The following is a 26,409-nucleotide window of genomic DNA, read 5'->3' as shown; positions in this document are numbered from 1 at the left end:
AAGGACCACTGGCAAGATGAGAAAAATACCTCTTCGTTTATCTAGCAAGTGCCTATAAAATGAGGGCCTCTAGTAACTCTTTTGGAGAATAAGACATAAACCTGAGGTGGAAGTGGAGTTTCCTACCGTCTTTCTCAGTCTAAGTCTTAGGACTTAAATACCCAGAAGGCCCGGCAGAGAGAAACAAGGAAAGAGAAGAGGAGAAAAAGAGAGAAAGCAGTGGAGAGAGAGAGAGAGAGAGGGAGGGAGGGAGGGAGGGAGGGAGAGAGAGAGAGAGAAAGGGAGAAAGAGAGAGGAAAGAAAAGAAAAGAAAAGAAACAGGAACTGGGCCTGACAAATAGATTATGAGTCTGCTTACTCCATCATCTGTATGGATGACGAGTTAGATCAGAGAAAGAGCCTGGATGGCTTGAATCACACACCTAGTCTCAAGAAAACATAGATGAAAGGACTGGTCACCTCCCTTTCCGAGTATGTGACCCTGAGTATGAAAAGTGGTGCATTGAATGTCATCACCTTAATAATTAGCTCCTCCAGCTACCTTGGGGTGGAGTGAGGTGGGAATAGGGTGGATAGGGAGGCCCAAAGTGCTCCCCCTAACAGTCCCCACCACCCACGGAGCAGGGAGAGGAGTAGAAGTCCTTTTGTCTCTGGAAGGGTGTGAGAATAAAGGGAGAACTGTTAAGTTCCCTCCTTCTCCAATACAGATACTCAGAGGTTGTGTAATTTGAGGTTTGGCTATTGCTTTCTAATAACTGCATGAATATTTTCAGTTGCAGGTGGGTTACGCCTCTACCTCCTCACTTCTTAGTGACAAATTTCCATCTTATCTTCACAGTAGCCAGTGATAAGATCCAGTCGGAGGCCATGGTACAACTTATCCAACATTTTGGTTGGGTCTGGATAGGCACCATAGCAGCTGATGATGATTATGGAAAATATGGAGTAAAGATTTTTAAGGAGAAAATGGAGAGTGTCACCCTTTCTGTTGCATTCTCCGAAACCATTCCCAAAGTCCATTCTAATGAGAAAATGCAAAAAGCTATTGATGCTATCACGAACTCCAATGCCAGAGTCATTGTGCTCTATGCATCTGATATTGACCTAAGTCCTTTCATGCTGGAAATGGTTTACCATAACATAACTGACAGAACATGGATAGCGAGTGAAGCCTGGATCGCCTTCGCTCTCATTGCAAAGCCTGAATATTTCTTGTATTTTGGTGGAAGTATTGGATTTTCAATACCAAGAGCTGATATACTGGGATTAAAAGAACTTCTTTATGATGTAAATCCTGGCAAGGATCCAAATGATGTCCTGACCATTGAATTTTGGCAAACTGCTTTTAACTGTACTTGGCCCAAGAGTAGTGTTCCATACAACACTGACCATAGAGTGAATATGACTGGTAAAGAGGACAGATTACACGCCATGTCTGATAAATTCTATACTGGAAAGGAGAAGTTGGAAGATCTTAAAAATACCTATCTGGATGTGTCTTAGCTAAAAATTACACACAATGTCAACCAAGTTGTGTATTCTATGGCATATGCCCTGGATCATCTAAGTAGATGTGAGGAAGGACACTGGCCATATATTCCAGGAAACACCTGTGCATATATACTGATTTTGAACCTTGGCAGGTAAGTTATGGTTTGTTTTACTTCATGATATAGTTTGACATAAAAAGCATTCATACAATTAAAACCATTGATCTGCTTTTGTACTTCATAGACATGATTTTATCACATGCCCCCTAAAAGAATGGCTTGCTTATGTTACCTAAATGGGCATTTTAGAGTTTCCATTTGTTAACAGAGTTATTATTAGGTTTGCTGTGAATGATAGAAAACCCCCCCCATACAGTGCTTTAAACAAGATAGGTTTTTTTCCTTCACATAAATGAAGTTTGGAGGTTAGCATTCTGGGACTGAAAGAGTGGCTTAGGGATTGAGGTTCCTTCTACCTTGTCATTTCATCACTCTGAATCTGTGCGTTCACCTCATAATTCCATATGGCTACTTGGGCTTCAACCATCATGTCCACACTCTAACCAGCAGGAAGGAGAAAGGACAAAGATGCGTATATGGCTCCATTTAAGGACATTTCCTGGAAATTACGTACAATTCTCTTTACATCCCATTAGCCGGGATCTAGTTATATGGTCACATGTAGCTGCAAGGGAAACTGGAAGATGTAGTCTTTGTGCAGTGTCAGAGGGGCCATGCTAGGGTGTGAAGGCCAGGAGGTGAAGATTGTTAGGACCACCTTGGAGATTGGCTCTCACATCTCCTGTCTCAGGTCTGACGTCCCAGCAATTCATGTTGGGACACAGAAACCCTAATGGTCTCACCAAGATGCACACCTAATCAGAGGGCTCCTCTGCTTACATCCTTCAGTACCTCCCCTCTCCTATAAAGGATAAAGCATGAGCATCCCTGGTCTGACACTGTCAGCCCTCTACGATCTATGCCATCAGCATCTCTGACTCCATTGCTCTTTCCATGACCCTCACCACTTTATTTTCCAGCAACACCAAATTGCTTGTCCCAACAGGGTCCACAGTGGCTGGAGCCACTGCATCTTCACTTTATTTTGATTTTCAAATTGATCCCACGATGCACTTAGTTTTGTATCTCTTTAGCCTCCACCAATCTGTGGCAGTTCTTCATTCTTTTCTTTTTTTTTTTAATGAATGTGATACTTTTCATAAGTACAGGACAGCTATTTATGTTTTTCAATTTATGTTTGTCTAATTTTTTTCCTCATGATTACATTTAGGTTATGCATTTATGGCTATAATACTGCAAAGGTGATATGTATCCTTTTCTATGTCTCATATCAGGAGGTACATGATGTCACTATGTCTCATTAATGGTGATATTAACTTTGATTACTTAGTAGAGTGATGTCACCATGTTTTTCCATTATAAAGTTACTATGTTTCCCTTTGTAATTAATAATTATATTGTGAGGCAATATTTTGAAGCTCTGAAAATATTGTTTTACGTAATGCTTTGATCCACAAAGTTTAGCATCCTTTGATGACGATTATTGCCTGAAACAACTATTACTGTGTTATTTTTAAAATGGTGATTTTTTTTTCTATTTCCCTCATTCCTTCTACATTTATTAAATGGAATTATACTTTTCCCTCACTAATTTATTTGCATCACATGGACTCATGGATATACTGTTCTATGAGTATAATAATTCATAGCTATCATTATGCATTTTGTTGCTCAAAATTCTCCAGGTTGGACAATTTGTATTGTATTGTGTTGTATTTCTCTGCCCCAGTCTTGAAGTAGCCATTTCTCCAGAGTCCTATTTCCATTTACTGGAGAATGGAATTTAGAAAGCAAGATCTGAGTACTAAGTTGTTCATCGGTACTAGGGAAATTGTGGTAAATTCAAAATGAGAAATTAAGTTATGCTATAGGTGAGTTCTTTCATTTTAAAAGAAATCCTCTGAGTACTCTTTTACCAAAAAGGATCTTTTTATATGGTAAACAACAATCTCTAATTTGTTATTTGAAGATTTCAATATTACAATTTAAATTTGCTCAAAAAGCAACAAATATGTGTTAGGATTGCAGAGAAAAGAGTTTTTAGGGAGGGTCAAGGGACCACATAGTGTTAGGGTGAATGGTGGTGGTGTAGTCCAAGGGAGAATTCATGCTCATCACACTCCCGGAATGATGTAAGTAAAAACTGAAAAGTAAGACCTCACAGTAGAGAGAGTTAATAGGCACATTTAAGGATGCTTCATAAATGCATCAAAAAGTAAAAAATTGTGATTTATTTAAAACCAAAATGATAATGCACTCCATAATCATTTTTCTCAGCTTATCTCATTAGCAGACTTGGTCAGAACATACATATATATATATATATATATATATATATATGTAAAACCGTTTTACTCTTGTGGTTTATTTGGACATTTCTAAATTCTTTTTCATGCCTCGTGGTAGGGAACTGTCCTACCATCCAATGATGATAAACAGATGGAATTATGGAAAGGCTGTAAGGTTGCAGCCTTTGAAAATTTCCTTGCTTGAGTCTTCTGAAGACTGGGAAAGAAAAACATGCCTCTCCCCAGTGGACTTGGCAGTAAAAGTCACCCTGTTGTGAACTCTGATGTAGATTTCATGTTGACTGAGAATAGCATACAGTAAAAGAGGGAGAGATAAAAGAGCAAGTGACCTGGAGTAGCCCTACTGGTAGATGGTGATTATTATAATACTTACCTTTGTATACTGACTTACTAAAAGCTTCTAGCTATATTACCTTAATCTCTACGACAGAGGAAGGGCAGGGATGATTTCCCTTCTTTTACAGACTGGGAAACTAATGCTTAGTTAGGATATATGACTTGCCTAAGGTTATGTCATTTGACAGAGCCAAAATATGACTCCAAATCATCATACACCATAATTCAGGCTCTTTCTGCTATGTTGTTTCTCTGGTTTGTGGAGGGTTAGGGATTGGACTGGGCCCTCTGGTTGGGAGACATAAGTCTAGCATGTGGTGCTGACAAAGACCAAGGACACAGGATATATCTCAGTGCAGACTGGTTACCTTCATACTAAAGAACGTATGCTCTTACCCCAGCTAAGGTTGACTGGGTAAAGCAAGAGTACTAGAGGTATTATTGTGTTAGGGGGTTCCTATTTATGTCTATGAAGTTATTCTGTAGGTGTACAATCAGCTCCATCCACTTTCGTACTCATAGCAATGGCCTCTTTGGCACACCCTTGTCTCACATATTATTCCCTTGGCTTAGAATCTCTTTGATTCCAGTATTTGTCAGGCAACTTGCTACTATTTTTTTTTCTTTTTCTGAGCTGCACTCTAATCCTAGGTTTATCAACACAATTCTTTTCTCTACACAACAAAGTACAAACACAATGTTATCTAAAATGCCACAAAGTTACAAAACTCAAAACAGAAACTGTATAGTACTGACTGTACAATAAAAGCCAAAAAAGCAATGTACACATTGCCAAGGTAACTTGCCGGACCACCATGAATACCAACACAACGTGGGGGGGGGGGTGCTTCTGTGGTGACCCGACAGAGCTGGCTCTCAACTTACGAGTTTCAGAGAGAAAGGGAGATGTGTGTGTGCATGCACATGAGTACATGTGAAAAGAACCATTTGGGGTATTATGCCCTAGAGGTCAGAAGAGGACTCAAGCAGAGGAGCAGGGCCAGGCTAACTGGAACGGCAGCTGCGTAAAATCACACCCTTTCCTGTGGGACCCTGCAGGCCAACAGGTTAGGGCACGAGCAGGCCACCAGATCGGCCCCAGGTCACCTGTGGAACGGGAAAACATGCTCCCAGGCTGGGGCTGTACCACCTCTTGGAGCCCCCTGTTCATCCCTGCTGGCTTTGTCACTAAACTGACTCTCAGGAACTGTGGAAGCTTTCTAGCCAGAAAACTGGAGGGCATCTTTATAAGCACGACCCCAAACCAACAACACTCCTGCAGCCGGAACTCTGCCGCCAGGGGAAATGTAGCAGTTACTGCCTTCACCTTCGAAGCCTGCCTCTGAGTGAGGGATTTCTTTCCTACCGATCCTCCTTCGTCTAGAAAAGTGACAAAAGTGAGTTGGATGGGAGTCCAAGTCACAGGGCAGAGCTTCAGTGGCCCTGCGTATCGGGAGGAGTTGAAGCTGGAGCGGCTCCTGCGGCTGCGGCGGCGGGGGGACCGCGCCAAGGGGAACGCGACCTTCTCCTCATCCGTGGGGGTGACCTGCGCCACATGGGAGGCGGTGGCGGCATTCTCCTGGGAGGGCTGAATCGCCGGGGGGCGGGGGAGGTGGCCGAGGCCAGGGGTCCAGCAGAGCGGTGGCAGTGATCTCCTGGCCATCGATGTGTCCTCCGTCCATGTGCTTCAGCGCCTTCTCGGGCTCATCTGGATTTTCAAACTACACATATACGTAGCCTTTAGACAGATGCGGGTGCATCCTTTCTACAGGCACGTCAATCATTTTAATTTTCCCATAGGTGGAGAATATCTCCATGATATGATCCTTGGTCACATTCCTGGTGAGCCTTCCAATGTGCACTGTGGTAGGTTTAGGCGAAGGGCTCCGCCTTTTCCTTTCCTTTTCATCTCTTTTGGGTGGTTTGGATTTGGAGCGGGAACGTCGCCTGTTGTCCTGCCTGCGCCGACAAGGACTGGGAGAGCCAGGCGAGCTGCCGGAGCTGGAGCTGCGGGATGTGCTGGAACTTCCTGAGCGGCTCGATGCTGAAGGTGAGCTGGAGCCGCGGCTGGAGCCCATGCTGGTGCTCGAGCCCGAGCTGCAGTTCGAGCTGGACCGAGACCTGGTGCTGCTGCTACCACTGGAAGCGCTGCGCCTCTTTCGAGTTTTATCCCTGTCACGATCCTTCTCGCTCGACTCCTTGGTGGCCCCCATATCTTCAGAGCGATTCTTGGACTTCTCATCAGAGCCGTCTTTGCGCTTGGTAGGAGAAGGAGCCCCAGTGCTGCACTTTTGTATTATTTTCTTTGACTCCTAGCAAGCTCTTCTTTTTCACTCCTGATAAATCCATTTTCCCCTTCTGAGGTGTTCAAAGCAGCAATGGCGGCCTCACTTATCTGAACTCTCCCTTCTAACTTGAGTCTGAGAAACGATCCTTAATCGATAGCAATTTACGCCAAAGTGCAGCATCTTCCAGCCGCCGTGATCTCCTCCCCGTCTCCTCAGCCTCTGAGGCCGGCGCCGCTCTGACGTCAGGATTAGGGAGCGGGAAGGCCTAAGTTTTCTTAAAACCCAGCTCAGATGGCTACTTCCTGGGGAAACCTCCTTCAGTTTTCCTAAGGCAGTTAGTTAGCCACTCCTTCATCTATGCCCTCTCAACACTCTTTCCACATCAGCAACACAGAGTACATTGAATTTACCATTAGTACCTCTTTATTTGTCTAGCCCTTCTACTGGACTGTGAACTTTGGAAGGGTGGGGAATGGGTCTTGATCTCCCCGTCTCTAGCACCTGACATGCAGGGAAGGGAATGATGGTAGTAGGGTAGACTGGTACCTATTAGTGAAGAAATCTAAGAGGGAATATCCTCTCTTCCCTAGGTTTGTAGGTATTAGGAAATATTAGGCATCACTTTACCTTGGTATAGATCAGTACTGTCTAATAGAAATTTAAAAGCCACACAGGTAATTAAAATTTTTATAGTAGCCAAATTAAAAAATAAAAAGGAACAGATGAAGTTAAATTTAATATACTTTATTTAACCCCAAATAATACTTTAACATTTAGTCATAATCAGGATAACTTAATATAAAAACAATTACATGAAATTATTAAGGAGAGAGTTTACATTTTTTTGAACTAACTTTTGCAACCCAGTGTGTATTTTACCCTTATAGCCCATCGCAATTTGGCCAGCCACTTTTCAAATTTCAATTGTCATATGTGGCTAGGAGCTGTTGTATTAGACAGCAAAGGTATAGAGGAATAGGAAAAAATTCAGTCCCATGAATTAGATAGGAGTTTTGAGATTATTTTCTTTATAAACCCTGTTTTCTAGGCAATCAAATTTTTAAAAATTGTTTTTTTCCCTGTTGTTTTCCCCCCTTTTTTTCTAGTTAATGTATTATTTGAAGACACTTAAATTTACAACCCATAATGGAATGAGAATAGAAGTTGATGATAATGGAGATGTGGCTGGATACTATGATATTCTAAATTGGCAATTAGATGATAATGGAGAGATAGCCTTTGTGAAGGTTGGAGAATATATATTCACAAACTCTAAATTTGAACTAGTGATGATTAAGAATGTGACAATATTTTGGAACAACGAATCATCAGAAGTTAGTTACTCTGACATCTTATTTTGTTTATATATAGAGAGAATTGCATTTCTATACTCTTTTAGGTGCTATGGAATATCAGAAACCTAGAGCTGGCTATTCCAAGTTAATTTTCCCGAATAAAATACATATCTTTTCTATATATAGGTTCAGATCTTTTGTTTTTGGAACTTTTTTTGATTATAGTTTTAAATATTAGTTCTATGATTTTGTTTTCCTTCTTCAAGTACTCCAAAATGTTTGACTTCCTTTGTCTCTTCCTTTTATTCACTTTCTTTCTGATAATTTTTGCTTTATTCTTTATCTCATCCTTATTCTCTTTATTGTTTTCCTGCCTTTATTCAATGCCCCTTATTAACTTTTTACTCAAGTATATATATTTTGAACACCTTGTGACTTTTATCTTAATTTTTGAAATAGTTTCTTTCCTGAGATAAATGAACTTTTTTCATTTCTTCCAGTCTTATATCCATTGATGTTTTAAATTTTAAAATACCTGGTTCGAGATATTTTTGACATCTACAAGTGCTTTTCTGAGAATACTTAATTGAAGTGCTAGGATATCTATTTAAAGTGTTACAGTATTCTTCTGCTTAATGGTTGTGTGTGTATGTTTTAGAGGGGAATTTTAACTTACTGGAATATTTTTTAAAAAATTTTATTGAAGTATTGTTGATTTACAATGTTGTGTTAATTTCTGCTGTACAGCAAAGTGATTCAGTTATATATATATATACTTTTCTTTTCCATTATGGTTTATCACAAGATATTGAATATAGTTCCGTGTGCTACACAGTAGGACCTTGTTGTTTATCCATCCTATATACAATAGTTAGCATCTGCTAATCCCAAACTCCCAATCCTTCCCTCCCCCACCCCCCTCCCTCTTGGCAACCACAAGTCTGTACTCTGTATCTGTGAGTCTGTTTCTGTTTCATAGATATGTTCATTTGTATCGTATTTCAGATTCCACATATAAGTGATATCATATGGTATTTGTCTTTCTCTTTCTGCAATGAACATTGGGGTGAAAGTATCTTTTTGAATTATGGTTTTCTCTGGATATATGCCCAGGAGTGGGATTGCAGGATCATGTGGTAGCTCTATTTTAAGCTTTCTAAAAAAAAAATTTATTGGAGTATAGTTGCTTTACAATGTTGTGTTAGTTTCAGGTGTACAGCGGAGTAAATCAGTTATACATATACATATATCCACTCTTTTAGATTCCTTTCCCATATAGGCCATTACAGAGTATTGAGTAGAGTTACCTGTGCTATACAATAGGTCCTTATTAGTTATCTATTTTATATATAGTAGTATGTATATGTCAATCCCAACCTCCCAATTGAGCCCTCCCCCCCCCATTACCCCCTGGTAACCGTTAAGTTTGTTTTCTACATCTGTAATTCTATCTCTGTTTTGTAGATAAGTTAATTTGTATCCTTTTTTAGATTCCCCATATAAGTGATATCATATGATATTTGCCTTTCTCTGTTTGACTTACTTTGCTCAGTATGACAATCTCTAGGTCCATCCATGTTGCTGCAAATGCATTATTATTATTATTATTTAAGGCTAAGTAGTATTCCATTGTATATATGTACCATATCTTTTTTTTTTTTAACATCTTTATCGGAGTATAATTGCTTTACAATGGTGTGCTAGTTTCTGCTTAACAACAAAATGAATCAGTTATATATATACATATGTTCCCATATCTCTTCCCTCTTGCATCTCCCTCCCTCCCACCCTCCCTATCCCACCCCTCCAGGCAGTCACAAAGCACCGAGCTGATATCCCTGTGCTATGCGGCTGCTTCCCACTAGCTATCTACTTTACGTTTGGTAGTGTATATATGTCCATGCCTCTCTCTCGCTTTGTCACAGCTTACCCTTCCCCCTCCCCATATCCTCAAGTCCATTCTCTAGTAGGACTGTGTCTTTATTCCTGTCTTACCCCTAGGTTCTTCATGATATTTTTCTTCTTAAATTCCATATATATGTGTTAGCATATGGTATTTCTCTCTCTCTTTCTAACTTACTTCACTCTGTATGACAGACTGTAGGTCTATCCACCTCATTACAAATAGCTCAATTTCGTTTCTTTTTATGGCTGAGTAATATTCCATTGTATATGTGTGCCACATCTTCTTTATCCATTCATCCGATGACGGGCACTTAGGTTGTTTCCATCTCCGGGCTATTGTAAATAGAGCTGCAATGAACATTTTGGTACATGACTCTTTTTGAATTTTGGTTTTCTCAGGGTATATGCCCAGTAGTGGGATTGCTGGGTCATATGGTAGTTCTATTTGTAGTTTTTTAAGGAACCTCCATACTGTTCTCCATAGTGGCTGAACCAATTCACATTCCCACCAGCAGTGCAAGAGTGTTCCCTTTTCTCCACACCCTCTCCAGCATTTATTGTTTCTAGATTTTTTGATGATGGCCATTCTGACTGGTGTGCGATGATATCTCATTGTAGTTTTGATTTGCATTTCTCTAATGATTAATGATGTTGAGCATTCTTTCATGTGTTTGTTGGCAGTCTGTATATCTTCTTTGGAGAAATGTCTATTTAGGTCTTCTGCCCATTTTTGGATTGGGTTGTTTGTTTTCTTGTTATTGAGCTGCATGAGCTGCTTGTAAATTTTGGAGATTAATCCTTTGTCGGTTGCTTCATTTGCAAATATTTTCTCCCATTCTGAGGGTTGTCTTTTGGTCTTGTTTACGGTTTCCTTTGCTGTGCAAAAGCTTTGAAGTTTCATTAGGTCCCATTTGTTTATTTTTGTTTTTATTTCCATTACTCTAGGAGGTGGGTCAGAAAGGATCTTGCTTTGATTTATGTCATAGAGTGTTCTGCCTATGTTTTCCTCTAAGAGTTTGATAGTTTCTGTCCTTACATTTAGGTCTTTAATCCATTTTGAGCTTATTTTTGTGTATGGTGTTAGGGAGTGATCTAATCTCATACTTTTACATGTACCTGTCCAGTTTTCCCAGCACCACTTATTGAAGAGGCTGTCCTTTCTCCATTGTACATTACTGCCACCTTTATCAAAGATAAGGTGTCCATATGTGCGTGGGGTTATCTCTGGGCTTTCTATCCTGTTGCATTGATGTATCTTTCTGTTTTTGTGCCAGGACTACACTGTCTTGATTACTGTAGCTTTGTAGTATAGTCTGAAGTCAGGGAGCCTGATTCCTCCAGCTCTGTTTTTCGTTCTCAAGATTGCTTTGGCTATTCGGGGTCTTTTGTGTTTCCATGCAAATTGTGAAATTTTTTGTTCTAGTTCTGTGAAAAATGGCAGTGGTAGTTTGATAAGGATTGCATTGAATCTGTAGATTGCTTTCAGTAGTAGAGTCGTTTTCACAATGTTGATTCTTCCAATCCAAGAACATGGTATATCTCTCCATCTATTTGTATCATCTTTAATTTCTTCCATCAGTGTCTTATAATTTTCTGCATACAGGTCTTTTGTCTCCTTAGGTAGGTTTATTCCTAGATATTTTATTCTTTTTGTTGCAATGGTAAATGGGAGTGTTTTCTTGATTTCACTTTCAGATTTTTCATCATTAGTGTATAGGAATGCCAGAGATTTTTGTGCATTAATTTTGTATCCTGCTACTTTACCAAATTCACTGATTAGCCCTAGTAGTTTTCTGGTAGCATCTTTAGGATTCTCTATGTATAGTATCATGTCATCTGCAAACAGTGACAGCTTTACTTCTTCTTTTCCGATTTGGATTGCTTTTATTTCCTTTTCTCCTCTGATTGCTGTGGCTAAAATTTCCAAACTTACGTTGAATAAGAGTGGTGAGAGTGGGCAACCTTGTCTTGTTCCTGATCTTAGTGGAAATGGTTTCAGTTTTTCACCATTGAGGACGATGTTGGCTGTGGGTTTGTCATATATGGCCTTTATTATGTTGAGGAAATTTCCCTCTATGCCTACTTTCTGCAGGGTTTTTATCATAAATGGGTGTTGATTTTGTCGAAAGCTTTCTCTGCATCTATTGAGATGATCATATGGTTTTTCTCCTTCAATTTGTAAATATGGTGTATCACGTTGATTGATTTGCGTATATTGAAGAATCCTTGCATTCCTGGAATAAACCCCACTTGATCATGGTGTATGATCCATTTAATGTGCTGTTGGATTCTGTTTGCTAGTATTTTGTTGAGGATTTTTGCATCTATGTTCATCAGTGATACTGGCCTGTAGTTTTCTTTCTTTGTGACATCCCTGTCTGGTTTTGGTATCAGGGTGATGGTGGCCTCGTAGAAAGAGTTTGGGAGTGTTCCTCCCTCTGCTATATTTTGGAAGAGTTTGAGAAGGATAGGTGTTAGCTCTTCTCTAAATGTTTGATAGAATTCGCCTGTGAAGCTGTCTGGTCCTGAGCTTTTGTTTGTTGGAAGATTTTTAATCACAGTTTCAATTTCAGTGCTGTGATTGGTCTGTTCATATTTTCTATTTCTTCCTGATTCAGTCTTGGCAGGTTGTGCATTTCTAAGAATTTGTCCATTTCTTCCAGGTTGTCCATTTTATTGGCATAGTGTTGCTTGTAGTAATCTCTCATGATCTTTTGTATTTCTGCAGTGTCAGTTGTTACTTCTCCTTTTTCATTTCTAATTCTATTGATTTGAGTCTTCTCCCATTTTTTCTTGATGAGTCTAGCTAATGGTTTGTCAATTTTGTTTATCTTCTCAAAGAACCAGCTTTTAGTTTTACTGATCTTTGCAATCATTTCCTTCATTTCTTTTTCATTTATTTCTGGTCTGATTTTTATGATTTATTTCCTTCTGCTAACTTTGGGGTTTTTTGGTTCTTCTTTCTCTAATTGATTTAGGTGCAAGGTTAGGTTGTTTATTCGAGACGTTTCCTGCTTCTTAAGGTAGGATTGTATTGCTATAAACTTCCTCTTAGAACTGCTTTTGCTGCATCCCATAGATTTTGGGTCGTCGTGTCTCCATTGTCATTTGTTTCTAGGTATTTTTTGATTTCCTCTTTGATTTCTTTAGTGATCACTTCGTTATTAAGTAGTGTATTGTTTAGCCTCCACGTGTTTGTATTTTTTACAATTCTTTTCCTGTAATTGATATCTAGTCTCATAGTGCTGTGGTCGGAAAAGATACTTGATACAGTTTCAATTTTCTTAAATTTACCAGGGTTTGATTTGTGACCCAAGATATGATCTATCCTGAAGAATATTCCATGAGCACTTGAGAAAAATGTGTATTCTGTTGTTTTTGGATGGAATGTCCTATAAATATCAATTAAGTCCATCTTGTTTAATGTATCATTTAAAGCTTGTGTTTCCTTATTTATTTTCATTTTGGATGATGTGTCCATTGGTGAAAGTGGGGTGTTAAAGTCCCCTATTATGAATGTGTTACTGTTGATTTCCCCTTTTATGGCTGTTAGTATTTGCCTTATGTATTGAGGTACTCCTATGTTGGGTGCATAAATATTTACAATTGTTATATCTTCTTCTTGGATCGATCCCTTGATCATTATGTAGTGTTCTTTTTTTTCTCTTCTAATAGTCTTTATTTTAAAGTCTATTTTGTCTGATATGAGAATTGCTACTCCAGCTTTCTTTTGGTTTCCATTTGCATGAAATATCTTTTTCTATCCCCTTACTTTCAGTCTGTATTTGTCTCTAGGTCTGAAGTGGGTCTCTTGTAGACAGCAAATATATGGGTCTTGTTTTTGTATCCATTCAGCCAATCTGTGTGTTTTGTGGGAGCATTTAGTCCATTTACATTTAAGGTAATTATTGATATGTATGTTCCTATTCCCATTTTCTTAATTGTTTTGGGTTCGTTATTGTAGGTCCTCTCATTCTCTTGTGGTTCTTGCCTAGAGAAGTTCCTTTAGCAGTTGTTGTAGAGCTGGTTTGGTGGTGCTCAACTCTCTCAGCTTTTGCTTGTCTGTAAAGGTTTTCATTTCTCCATCAAATCTGAATGAGATCCTTGCTGGGTAGAGTAATCTTGGTTGTAGGTTTTTCTCCTTCATCACTTTAAATATGTCCTGACACTCCCTTCTGGCTTGCAGAGTTTCTGCTGAAAGATCAGCTGTTAACCTTAAGGGGATTCCCTTGTGTGTTATTTGTTGTTTTTCCCTTGCTGCTTTTAATATGTTTTCTTTGTATTTAACCTTTGACAGTTTGATTAATATATGTCTTGGTGTATTTCTCCTTGGATTTAACCTGTATGGGACTCTCTGTGCTTTCTGGACTTGATTAACTATTTCCTTTCCCGTATTAAGGATGTTTTCAACTATAATCTCTTGAAATATTTTCTCAGTCCCTTTCTTTTTCTCTTCTTCTTCTGGAACCCCTATAATTCGAATGTTGGTGCATTTAATGTTGTCCCAGAGGTCTCTGAGACTCTCCTCAGTTCTTTTCATTCTTTTTTCTTTATTCTGCTCTGCAGTAGTTATTTCCACTATTTTATCTTCCAGGTCACTTATCCGTTCTTCTGCCTCAGTTATTCTGCTATTGATCCCATCTAGAGTATTTTTCATTACATTTATTGTGTTGTTTTTCATTGTTTGTTTCATCTTTAGTTCTTCTAGGTCCTTGTTAAATGTTTCTTGCATTTTGTCTATTCTATTTCCAAGATTTTGGATCATGTTTACTGTCATTATTCTGAATTCTTTTTCAGGTAGACTGCCTATTTCCTCTTCATTTGTTAGGTCTGGTGGGTTTTTATCTTGCTCCTTCATCTGCTGTGTGTTTCTCTGTCTTCTCATTTTGCTTATCTTACTGTGTTTGGGGTCTCCTTTTTGCAGGCTGTGGGTTTGTAGTTCCCGTTGTTTTTGGTGTCTGTCCCCAGTGGCTAAAGTTGGTTCAGTGGGTTGTGTAGGCTTCCTGGTGGAGGGGACTAGTGCCTGTGTTCTGGTGGATGTGGCTGGATCTTGCCTTTCTGGTGGGCAGGTCCACATCTGGTGGTGTGTTTTGGGGTGTCTGTGGACTTATTATGATTTCAGACAGTCTCTCTGCTAATGAGTCGGGTTGTATTCCTGTCTTGCCAGTTGTTTGGCATAGGATGTCCAGCACTGTAGCTTGTTGGTCGTTGAGTGAAGCTGGGTGCTGGTGTCGAGATGGAGATCTCTGGGAGATTTTCGCCATTTGATATTATGTGGAGCTGGGAGGTGTCTTGTGGACCAGTGTTCTGAAGTTGGCTCTCCCACCGCACAGGCACAGCAGTGACTCCTGGCTGCAGCACCAAGAGCCTTTCATCCACACGGCTCAGAATAAAAGGGAGAAAAAGTAGAAAGAAAGAATTAGTAGAAGTAGAAAGAAAGAAAGAAAGGTGGGAGGGAGGGAGGGAGGAAGGAAGGAGGGAAGGAAAGAAAAAAAGAAAGAAAGAATATAAAGTAAAATAAAATAAAGAAAGATAAAATATAATAGTTATTAAAATAAAAAAATTATTATTAAGAGAAAAAACAAAAACAAACAAACAAACAAAAAAAACGGACGGATAGAACCCTAGGACAAATGGTGGAAGCAAAGCTATACCGACAAAATCTCACACAGAAGCATACACATACACCCTCACAAAAAGAAGAAAAGGGGAAGAAATCATAAATCTTGCTCTCAAAGTCCACCTCCTGAATTTGGGATGATTCGTTGTCTATTCAGGTATTCCATAGATGCAGGGTACATCAAGTTGATTGTGGAGCTTTTATCTGCTGCTTCTGAGGCTGCTGGGAGAGATTTCCCTTTCTCTTCTTTGTTCTCACAGCTCCCAGGGACTCAGCTTTGGATTTGGTCCCTCCTCTGCGTGTAGGTGGCCGGAGGGCGTCTGTTCTTCGCTCAGACAGGATGGGGTTAAAGGAGCAGGTGATTCGGGGCCTCTGGCTCACTCAGGCCGGGGGGAGGGAGGGGCATGGAGTGCGGGGCGAGCCTGCGGGCGGCAGAGGCTGGCGTGACGTTGCACCAGCCTGAGGCGCACTGTGTGTTCTCCCGGGGGAGTTGTCCCTGGATCCCGGGACCCTGGCAGTGGCGGGCTGCACAGGCTCCCCGGAAGAGGGGTGTGGATAGTGACCTGTGCTCGCACACAGGCTTCTTGGTGGCGGCAGCAGCAGCCTTAGGGTCTCATGCCCGTCTCTGGGGTCCGCGCTTTTTGCCGCGGCTCGCGCCGGTCTCTGGAGCTCCTTAAAGCAGCGTTCTTAATCCCCTCTCCTCTTGCACCAGGAAACAAAGAGGGAAGAAAAAGTCTCTTGCCTCTTCGGCAGCTCCAGACTTTTCCCCGGACTCCCTCCCGGCTAGCCGTGGCGCACTACCCCCTGCAGGCTGTGTTCTCGCCGCCAACCCCAGTCCTCTCCCTGCGCTCCAACCGAAGCCCAAGCCTCAGCTCCCAGCCCTGCCCGCCCCGGCGGGTGAGCAGACAAGCCTCTCGGGCTGGTGGGTGCTGGTCACCACCGATCCTCTGTGCGGGAATCTCTCCGCTTTGCCCTCCGCACCCCTGTTGCTGCGCTCTCGCCCGCGGCTCCGAAGCTTTCCCCCTCCACCACCCAGAGTCTCCGCCCGCGAAGGGGCTTCCTAGTGTGTGGAAACCTCTCCTCCTTCACAGCTCCCTCCCGCTGGTGCAGGTACCGTCCCTATCCTTTTGTCTCTGTTTATTCTTTTTTCTTTTGCCCTACCCAGATACGTGGGGAGTTTCTTGCCTTTTGGGGGGTCTGAGGTCTTCTGCCAGCATTCAGTAGGTGTTCTGTAGGAGTTGTTCCACGTGTAGATGTATTTCTGGTGTATCTGTGGGGAGGAAGGTGATCTCCGTGTCTTACTCTTCCGCCATCTTCCCCACATCTTCTTTATCTATTCATCTGTCAATGGACTTTTAGGTTGCTTCCATTTGCTGGCTATTGCAAATAGAGCTGCAATGAACATTGGTGTGCATGTGTCTTTTTGAATTATGGTTTTCTCTGGGAATATGCCCAGGATTGGGATTGCTGGGTCATATGGTAGTTCTATTTTTAGTTTTTTAAGGAACCTCCATACTGTTCTCCACAGTGGCTGTATCAATTTACATTCCCACCAACAGTGTAGGAGGGTTCCCTTTTCTCCACATCCTCTTCTGCTGGAATGTTTCGATTTTCATTTTTTGTTTTCTTCCTATAGTAATCTTATATGGAGACACAATTCTATCTTTAGTTGTTTCTATGGACAAGGATGTGGGTTTTAGGTGGATCACAAGTCTCTATTTCAAGACTGCCTTCTTTTGTTAGTAGAGTGCAGAGCAATTTATTTAAGAGATGACTTTTGTGTGGAAAGGGAAGGCTTAACTTGTCTTTTGATTTTATGGTTCACTCTTGTTTCTATGGAGTTCTTAATTTTCCTTTCTTACTTTTTACCCTTTCTATCACTTCTCCCTCTGTATACTTTCTGGTCTCACTGCAGGGGTGAAACCATCGCTTTGAGTCCCACCTTCAAGACCTTGCCCTATAGCCTGACATTTTCTTTCTAAGAATGTTGTGTCTACTCTCCAATAACCTTAGCTTGTCTGCTCCCTCTTACTCTTTTCTGCACAGTTTCCCCAGAGTTCCATCATTTCCCATACACCTAGGGATGAGGAGGGAGCTATAGAGGTGGCCTTGCTGGAATTTATTGGCTATTTCTCTAGTTATAATTACTTTGAAATTTATAATATTTTCAGGCTCTTTATGATGCTGAAGTTGTGGTCATGTGTGGTTTTATTTACTCTTTTTTTCTTTTAAATCTGTATGGTGTTTTTCAGAGACTGTGTGGAAAGATTCACAGTTTAGTAGTTACCATGACCCTGGGACAACCCAGAAGTCCTTCCCTTCCCTCTCTGACCATAGTTCTGGAGGAACTTTATTTCTTCCTCCTTATTTTTGTCTTATTTATTCCCAGGGTCAAAGAATGCGAAGTAGGATTTACAAGTTCATAATATAATTTGATGTAAGGAACATTAGCTTCCAGTATATATATATATATATATATATACATATATACATATATATACATATATATACATATATATATATATATATACACACACACATGGGTGCATAGACATGTCAATAAGTTTTAATATATCATTCAAAAAATCCTTTATTGAGAAATTATAGGAGAAAAGGGTGAGTTTCATAACTTTCAAAATTCTTTAAAAAAATTGTTTTCAAAATCGTTCTGGAAAGCAGTGGATATGAGGTTTGAAGATTTGGTTGTAAAGTACTTACTCCAGATAAAAAGCTGTTATTTTCGTTATTACTGTTATTAATACTGAATTATTATTCATTATTCATTATTATTACAATTTTAATTCCTCCACTTCCTATAGCAACAGGTGGGCTTTGCTCTGCAGAACTGCAGGTCTGAACATTTTAGAAGAGAAGCTAGAGACAGGGTGCCCTGGTTACACAATGTAAAGATAACACCTAGAGAAGCACTGGGGAAACCTCATCACTTACCAGACTGCTGAACTTTTTACCCTTAATGAAATATCAGTTCTAGGAGAGAAGAACTGTAGGGCTTTTGATATTCCAGTTTAGTGTTTATCTGTAGTGTTACAGTAAACCGATAGGGTGGTGGAAGAACATTGGCAATTTAATCTTCCATGTGAATCTTCTGGAGGAAGCAGCAGGAGTGAGAGAGAGCTATAAGTGGGTGTCAGGACAGCCAGCAGTTTTTCTTTGCTTCTTCAAGACATTTTTTGGGGGAGGATGTCTTTCTTCATCTTGTTTCTTATTCATGTATCTTCCTTCTTCTTGTGTGGCCCTTTTGAGCTGGGATCTGAGATCCCCAAATAGTCTTCTGAATCATACTGGGAAAGGACATAAGAATACAAGAAAATTAAGATTTCCAAGCTCCTAGGCTGTGCCAGATAGCAAGGGGATCTTTTTATCTCTTTTTTTAGTCCTTGGTTTTCCATGGGTATCAATAAACATATACAGACTCATGTATACTCATAGATACATACACACATACATACAGGCATACACGCTAGTTCCTCCCTTTCTTAACCGACCTTAAGCAGCTCTTGAATACATTTTGGCAGGATAAAAATCAAAACTGAGTGTTTGCCACTGTAGGGGCCATAGTTCTTCTGCATTTTATTTCTTTGGCTTAGAGCTGCTCTTTCCAATACAGTTGTCCCTAGCCACATGTAGCTTTTAAAATTAAAATTAACTAAAATTAAAAATTTGCTTCCTTAGTCACATTAACTACATTCCAAGTACTCAATCGCCACATGTGGCTAGGGGCTACCATACTGGACAATACAGATATATAACACTTCCATCATTGCAGAAAGACAGAGCTGCCCTAGGCTTAGCATATAAACCACCTTCTGTGGCCCAGAGACCTCTCCCTGAATGGGGCCTGAGACTCTTCCCTTTTGTATTCCTGGTGCTAGCCATAGAGCAGGTGCTCAGTATAATGTTTTGCATGAAACAAGAGAAGATGGTATTGCTTGTATAAGCAAAGTTCATAGAATGCTCATTCTACTAAAAATTGATAGAAAAATAGTAAAATGTACTAGTAGATTTCTATTTTAATAATGTTTCATTAGAGAATAGTAATTTTATTTTTCTCATCTTTATTAAAATTAGGGTTATTTTTGTTTTTTTAAATAAATTTTATTTTATTTTTTCCCCCCGGCCATGCTGTGCGGCTTGTGGGATTTTAGTTCCCTGACCAGGGATTGAACCCGTGCCATCCTCAGTGAACGTTCGGAATCCTAACCACTGGACCACTAGGGTATTCCCAAGGTTATATTTGTATAATGAAATTGGTTCAAATGTAATTCAGTACAAATTCACTAAGCATGTGCTATGAGTCGACCTCTGTGTTAAGCACTGCAAAAAGACCACTGCCCTTGCAGCACTTAAAATCTAATCATTAATTAATTGAACAGATATTTATTGAACACAATATTATATGTGCTAGACACTGTTCTAGGAACTGGGAATGTGTTCGTGTACAAAACAGAACAAATCCCTGCCTAATGGGACTAACATTTCAGTGGGAAGAGACAGGCAATATACAAGATAAATAAATAAGTTATATAGTATTTTAATGGATGATAATGTTAGGGAGAGAAAAATAGCAGGAATTGAGATAGAGGGTGCTGGCGGGAGTGTTGTAATCTCACATAGTGTGGTCAGGGAAGGCCTCACTGGGGTGACATTTGAAGGAAAACTGAAAAGACAGTGAATCCATGCATCATCTAGGGGGAGAGAATTCCAAGCAGAGGAAACAGCAACTTTTAAACCCTGAGGTAAGGGTACTTTTGGCATTTTAGAAGAACAGGAAAGAGTTCAGTGTGGCTGGAAAGAGTGAGAGAGAGAGGGTAGTGGGAGAGGAGGTAAGAGGGGTGAGAGAGGGTCAGATCACATAGAGCCTTGTGGGCTGTTGAAGGACTTTGGCTTTTACTCTGAGTGAAATGGGGAGCCACAGAAGAGTTTTGACAGAGGAGAGTCATGATCCAACTTAGAGTTTACAGAATTATTCTATCTGCCATGTTGCAAATAGACTGAAGGGGACAAGAGTAAAATCCACTGGATTTGCTGATGGACTGGCCTTGGAAGTGTCCTGCACCAACAATTAGTAGATGGTATGAGGCATGATTTAACTCATGATAATAAACTGAATCTGGAGGTTGGTAAGCAGATGGGCCTGAGTGAAGGTATGTGTAGGCAAGTAATAGAAGATATGGTTGGAGATGATGGGTGAGACTGGTGGTGTCAGTGACAGAACTAGGGAATTCGGGAGGGGGAATAGGGTAAATGGGGGTAGTTTTGGACATGTTGAATTTGAGGTGATGGTGGAATCTCAGAGTAGGGACATGTTGGGAGTTTAGGATATGGAATTAGAGGTCAGGTGGGAAAAGTTGGTGCTACAGTCAAGTTTTGGATGTTCTTAGGTAGAGGTGCTGGTTGAAGACAAGAGAATGAATGAGCTGCTTTATATTGAGAGATAAAAGCAGAGAATCAAGGACTAGAGCCAAAAAAACAACAAACAAACAACACCCACAGTGATGAGGTAGGTAGAGGAAGTAGAACCAACAGAAGAAATAAAAGGACCCAGTGGAAGCCAAGGGAGCCTGCATCTCAAGGAGGAGTTGATCAAGAGTGCCAGATGTCCAAGAGAGAGAAAGGAGAACGGTACTAGAGGAAGAGCTGTCAGACTTGGCAAGAAACATTTTAGTGAGGTGAGTGAGCTGGAAGCTAGATCATGAGGGTTGAGAAGGGAAGGGATACTGAGAAACAGAACAAAAAGACATCAGCTTACTGTGATGATTTTCAAAGAAAGGTATATGGAGAGCCCTTTTCAGAACACTGGGTCAGGAGAGAGGAAATATAGTCATTCTGTGGTGATACACACACACACGCACGCATGCACGCACGCATGCGCGCGCACACAACCCTTTTAAGAAGCCTGTCTATTGTGTTTAGCAGTACATACTTAAGTAATCTTACATACCATAACTGAGCTCATAGATTTCTGATATTTTCCATTGTTATCTAATTCAGATTTATCTTGGGAAACTCAACATAGGAAAATTCTGATTTCCAAAATAAATCTTTTCACTTTCCAAAATGAATCTCTGCTTAATGGAGAAATACAGCTTCTCTCCTTTTTAAATAGGAAGCTCCTCATTTACATTTAGATATAAACCGATTTACAAACATTGCATTTATGGTGGGTTTCAATGTGCACAACCATGTAGAATGTAAAGGGAGACCTATGGTTACCACTGGGTTTTCTAAACTCTTTTTGTGAGAAAATATTCCAGTGCTGTGCCTTGTCCACTTTTCCTTTTTGCCATACAATTTTCCACGTGGAATAGACCTTTCATTGTTGTTTTCTACTGATTCTGTATGACATATCTTCAGACTGTGTTGGGATGACTTTGCTGAGAAGAAGTCTTTCTCAGGCACTCAAGATGATTCTTGGGATCCCCCCTCAAGCAGAAACAGACTTGACAAATTATCCTCTCCTCAGAGCTCCGTGGACATGAAGCCTGGTCTGAGTCTTCAAGATTAGAAAGAGTTAGGTTTGGGATTAGCTTTGATAATTTCTAGAATCAACCACAGGACTTTTCTAGAATCCCATTTCTAGAATCAACTATAGGACTTTTAGCAAAATTCCTCTAGGCTTTCCATGTTATTTTTCTCTTTGTCTGTTATTCTTGCCCAGCTATCCTGGGTTTCCCAAGATATTGCAAAACTTCCACAGAAATCCAGGTGGAAACTTTCTTAGCCTGGCAAGGTAGAGACAAAGGGCTTTGTTACATGCATTGTATTTATCTTTGCTAGCTTCCCCATTCAGTGTGTACTGACCTGTGTTAGCCTGGGACCCGCAAGGGAATTCGTCATGGGGAACCAATATGTTGCTTTGACTGTATCCTGTGTGTTGATGGGCATGCGTCACAGGAACCAGGTAGAGATGGTCATTTTTTCACTGGTATTAAAATGGAAGGATATTAAACATGTTCGGGCAGAGAGGGCCTTGGGAGCCTTCTTTATAAATAGATGTGAACAACTTATGACAAAAATTATAATCCATCAAACTATTGGATGTTCTGTGCAGTGCAAAAAATTATAACATTACTTTTTTTTAATATAAATTTATTTGTTTTTATTTATTTATTTATTTTTGGGTCTTCATTGCTATGCGTGGTCTTTCTCTAGTTGCAGCAAGCGGGGCTACTCTTCATTGTGGTGCGCAGGCTTCTCATTGTGGTGGCTTCTCTTGTTGCGGAGTATGGGCTCTAGGTGCGCGGTCTTCAGTAGTTGTGGCATGTGGGCTCAGTAGTTGTGCCTCGCGGGCTCTAGAGCGCAGGCTCAGTAGTTGTGGCGCACAGGATTAGTTGCTCCATGGCATGTGGGATCTTCCTGGACCAGGGCAGTGTTAGTTCCAAAGCTGCTACATTTGGGAAAAAGACCAACATCCATGAATTTAAGAGGGGAAAAATTTTTTTAAATGATATGTAAAATATGAATACATGGGTTTGCAAAAAAAAGTGTTTAGAATTATTTCAATTTCTGAAATAGATTAAATATTAGTTATGGAAAAATGTGAATGAGTAGTAAATAAGTGAATTACAGTTCTATGTTTTACAGAATTATCTCTAATTTAGAAATATAAGATTTAGAAGTACACCCCTAAAGGCAAAGACCATAATTACTCAAAGTCTGTAGGACAAGTGAATTCTATATCTACTGCTCTATGAATTTTTCACTACAACCTGTTGAATTGCTGTTCTTGACCAGAATTTTACTTGGGCTTGGTATGCTTAGCCCTATGGAGCATGTTGCAGCAGGTTTATTTTTGTCTCTACTTTCTGTTCAAGATAACAAATTGTATGTCTCTTGCCAAAAGGCCCTCTATAGCAATTTAGTTAAAAGAGGATTTTAAAAATGTAAAATTTTCCACAAATGGAAAACAAGCACAAGGTAATCTGAACAACTCTTTGGACCCCATGTGGCCCAGTCTCTGCACAGAAACAACAAGAGGAGTCCAATCCAGCAGTTGGACGTGATTGAAAGGGAATTCCAGTCTTTACCTGCATCTCTCATAGGACAGTGAAGAGATCCATTTCATAATCTACCACAAATTCATCTCAGATTTTTTCTTACGTTGCAATATTCTCCTTTAGAGCCTCTGCCCAGCTAAATGCCCCAAAAGTTTTTTCAACCTTAGTCAATGTGGTTGTTGTTTTTGTTTCCTTTCTTCTAATTCGCAACCTTTCTTTACCTCTTCTCTCAAATCTGCATCTGGAGGGTGAGGAGAGGAAAGCTGAGTGGGCAAAGACAAAATTCTCTTCAGTAGGTGGAGGAGAAGCTGAATGAAAGATTGAAAACCCTTGTATTTTATCAACCATATCCCTGTCACAGTACTCTTAATTGTTTCACCTTAGTAGCTTTAATGTTCCCATATATTTGTGGATTGTTCTTGGGCTTATGAGGGTACACACCTCCCTTCTCAATTAGATAATTGGAAGAAAAAGAAAAGGCATCTTACTGAAAAAGGCCCATGCAGGAAGAGCTGAAACCAAGACGGGAGACTGAATTTCCAAAATTGAAATCAATTCTCAATCTGTAATGTTAGCTGCACACTCTAAAGACCATTTTATCACTGCTTTTTTTTTTTTTAGATATTATATATTCTCTATAGAAAATTTCAGTGAGTCTTGCATTAGGCTTTTGGCTCCTCTGGGCTATTCGCAGCTGAAGAGGACAAGTGGATTTCTTTGCAGTCAGTCCTCTGTTCTTTGTTCATTAGGTCAAAGGGAGTGTGAACAATGTGGTGAAGACTATTGGTCCAAATGCACAAAAGAGCGAGTGTGTGCTGAAAGAGGTGGAATTCCTTGCTTATGATGAGGTCCTGGGATTCACTCTTGTCATTCTCTCCATCTTTGGGGTGTTTGTGGTTTCGGCAGTCACAGTTGTGTATGTGATATACAGACACACTCCGTTCGTGACTGCCAATGACCGGGAGCTGAGCTTTCTCATTCAGGTTTCTCTTGTCATCACGTTGCTGTCTTCCATGTTCTTCATTGGCAAGCCATACATCTGGTCCTGTATGGCCCGTCAGGTCACTCTGGCACTGGGCTTTTACTTTGCCTGTCTTGCATTCTTGGAAAGACTATTTCACTGTTTTTAGCCTACAGAATTTCCAAATCCAAAACCAGACTTATATCCATTCACTCTCTTTATTGGAAAATCATTGTGCTAATCTCTGTTCTAGTCAAAATTGGCATATGTACAGCCTACTTAGTATTAGAACCCCCAAGGGTGTACAAGAACATGGAATCTCAAAATATAAAGATTATTCTGGAATGTTATGAAAGTTCTGTAGAATTTTTGTGCTCTGTATTTGGGATGGATGTCTTCTTGGCCTTGCTGTGCTTTCTTACAACCCTTGCGGCTCGCCAGTTGCTGGATAATTACTATGAAGGAAAATGCGTCACCTTTGGGATGCTGGTCTTTTTTATTGTCTGCATCTCTTTTGTCCCTGCTTATTTGAGCACCAAAGGCAAGTTTAAAGTGGCCATGGAAATATTTGCAATCTTGGCATCCAGCTATGGTTTATTGGGTTGTATATTTGCTGCCAAGTGCTTCATTATTTTGCTGAGGCCAAAGAGGAACACGGATGAAATTGTTGGTGGAAGAGTTCCCACTGTAGATAAGAACATCCAACTGACTTCAGCCTCTGTGAGCAGTGAGAACAATACCATGGTGTCAGCTGTTCGGATGAGTAGAGTCATGGGTTGCATGTGTCCCTCAGAGCTGCAGTGGTGGTATGGTTCAACATTCCCTTTCAGGTGGTTCCCACAGCAGCTGCCTGATGTTCTGGGGTAATTCTGAGGATTTGGGTTCTGGTAGTTTAGTCAAAGCATGGCATATGAAGTCTCATACCATTTATCAAGAATTCGAATAACTGTTACTATTTTTTTTAACATCTTTATTGGAGTATAATTGCTTTACAATGGTGTGCTAGTTTCTGCTGTATAACAAAGTGAATCAGCTATACATATACATGTATCCTCATATCTCCTACCTCTTGCGTCTCTCTCCCACCCTCCCTATCCCACGCCTCTAGGTGGTCACAAAGTACCGAGCTGATTTCCCTGTGCTATGCAGCTGCTTCCCACTAGCTATCTGTTTTACATTTGGTAGTGTATATATGTCCATGCCACTCTCTCACTTTGTCCCAGCTTACCCTTCCCCCTCCCCATGTCCTCAAGTCCATTCTCTACGTCTGTGTCTTTAGTATTGAAATTGTAAACCACTTCATTAAAACCTTTCATAATACTTTGGTATAAGGAGTGCATGGCAGGGAATATAATAGGCACAAGTAACCTAACATGGTGGATATAAATATTTGGGTCTTGAATATGCTTTTTCCCCCTATATCATGGGTGTCTGATCTAGAAATTTACATTAGACAAAGTCACCTTGTGGGGACCGAAACAGACATCTTGTTCTACATCCTGTTAATGCCTCTACGGAATAGACAGCTTTGCACTGACTGAGGTAAGAATTACATACAGCTCATAAACTTTCCCTTGGAGCAGAGCATTTGGTAAGAGAATTTTTGTTTCAAAGGACTCTGCATCATACAGAGAATATTGAAGGAATTGAGATGTGAACAAAACTCAGTTCTTTCTTGAATTCATAATGAAAATCGACAAGTTTCTCCCAGAGGGAAGGCAAGGCCTACCTGCTCCAGATTTTCCTGGAGAGTAAGTAGTAAAGTATTTAAGTTTCAAAACAGTCTTCTTAAAAAATAAAAATGAAGGGAATTAAGTGTCAGCAAAGCAGTTATTAAGTTGATTATATAGTGAATATCCAGCTGGCAAAAAAAAGCAAATGTTTACCTACAGCAGGTATTAGAATGAAAGATTTTTCAAGATAAATTAAGTGATAAATATTTGCCCTCTGGTTATCCAGAGTTAACTGGACTATTATCAAAATGTTTTCAATCTTCCTTCAGCTATGAAAGTTTTAAAATGACCTATATATATTTATGTGCATATGAATTAAGTGTGTAGAAAAACAGAACTTGTAGAAATGCTGATCAGCAATGGGTTTGGGAAA

At 40.2% G+C, this 26,409-nt stretch overlaps 1 protein-coding gene and 1 pseudogene across 1 annotated transcript in view; one reads left to right on the top strand and one right to left on the bottom strand.

Annotated features, from left to right (window-relative positions):
* The window catches only part of LOC115844898 (vomeronasal type-2 receptor 1-like), a 32,067-nt gene extending 6,897 nt beyond the window's left edge, over nt 1-25,170 (top strand). The window contains 8 exon segments of the mRNA XM_030842396.2: nt 780-832; nt 834-1,621; nt 1,624-1,643; nt 7,611-7,838; nt 22,123-22,246; nt 24,092-24,132; nt 24,134-24,422; nt 24,425-25,170. Of these exon segments, the coding sequence (XP_030698256.2) occupies nt 780-832; nt 834-1,621; nt 1,624-1,643; nt 7,611-7,838; nt 22,123-22,246; nt 24,092-24,132; nt 24,134-24,422; nt 24,425-25,170 (2,289 nt within the window).
* LOC115844894 (RNA-binding protein with serine-rich domain 1-like) lies at nt 5,651-6,661 on the bottom strand (annotated as a pseudogene).
* Nucleotides 25,171-26,409: the final 1,239 nt, after the last annotated feature.

The sequence above is a fragment of the Globicephala melas genome, chromosome 4 (assembly GCF_963455315.2).
Source record: "Globicephala melas chromosome 4, mGloMel1.2, whole genome shotgun sequence".
NCBI lineage: Eukaryota > Metazoa > Chordata > Mammalia > Artiodactyla > Delphinidae > Globicephala > Globicephala melas.
The sequence above is the reverse complement of the archived record's forward strand: the minus strand, read 5'-3'. Positions and strand labels throughout refer to the sequence as shown.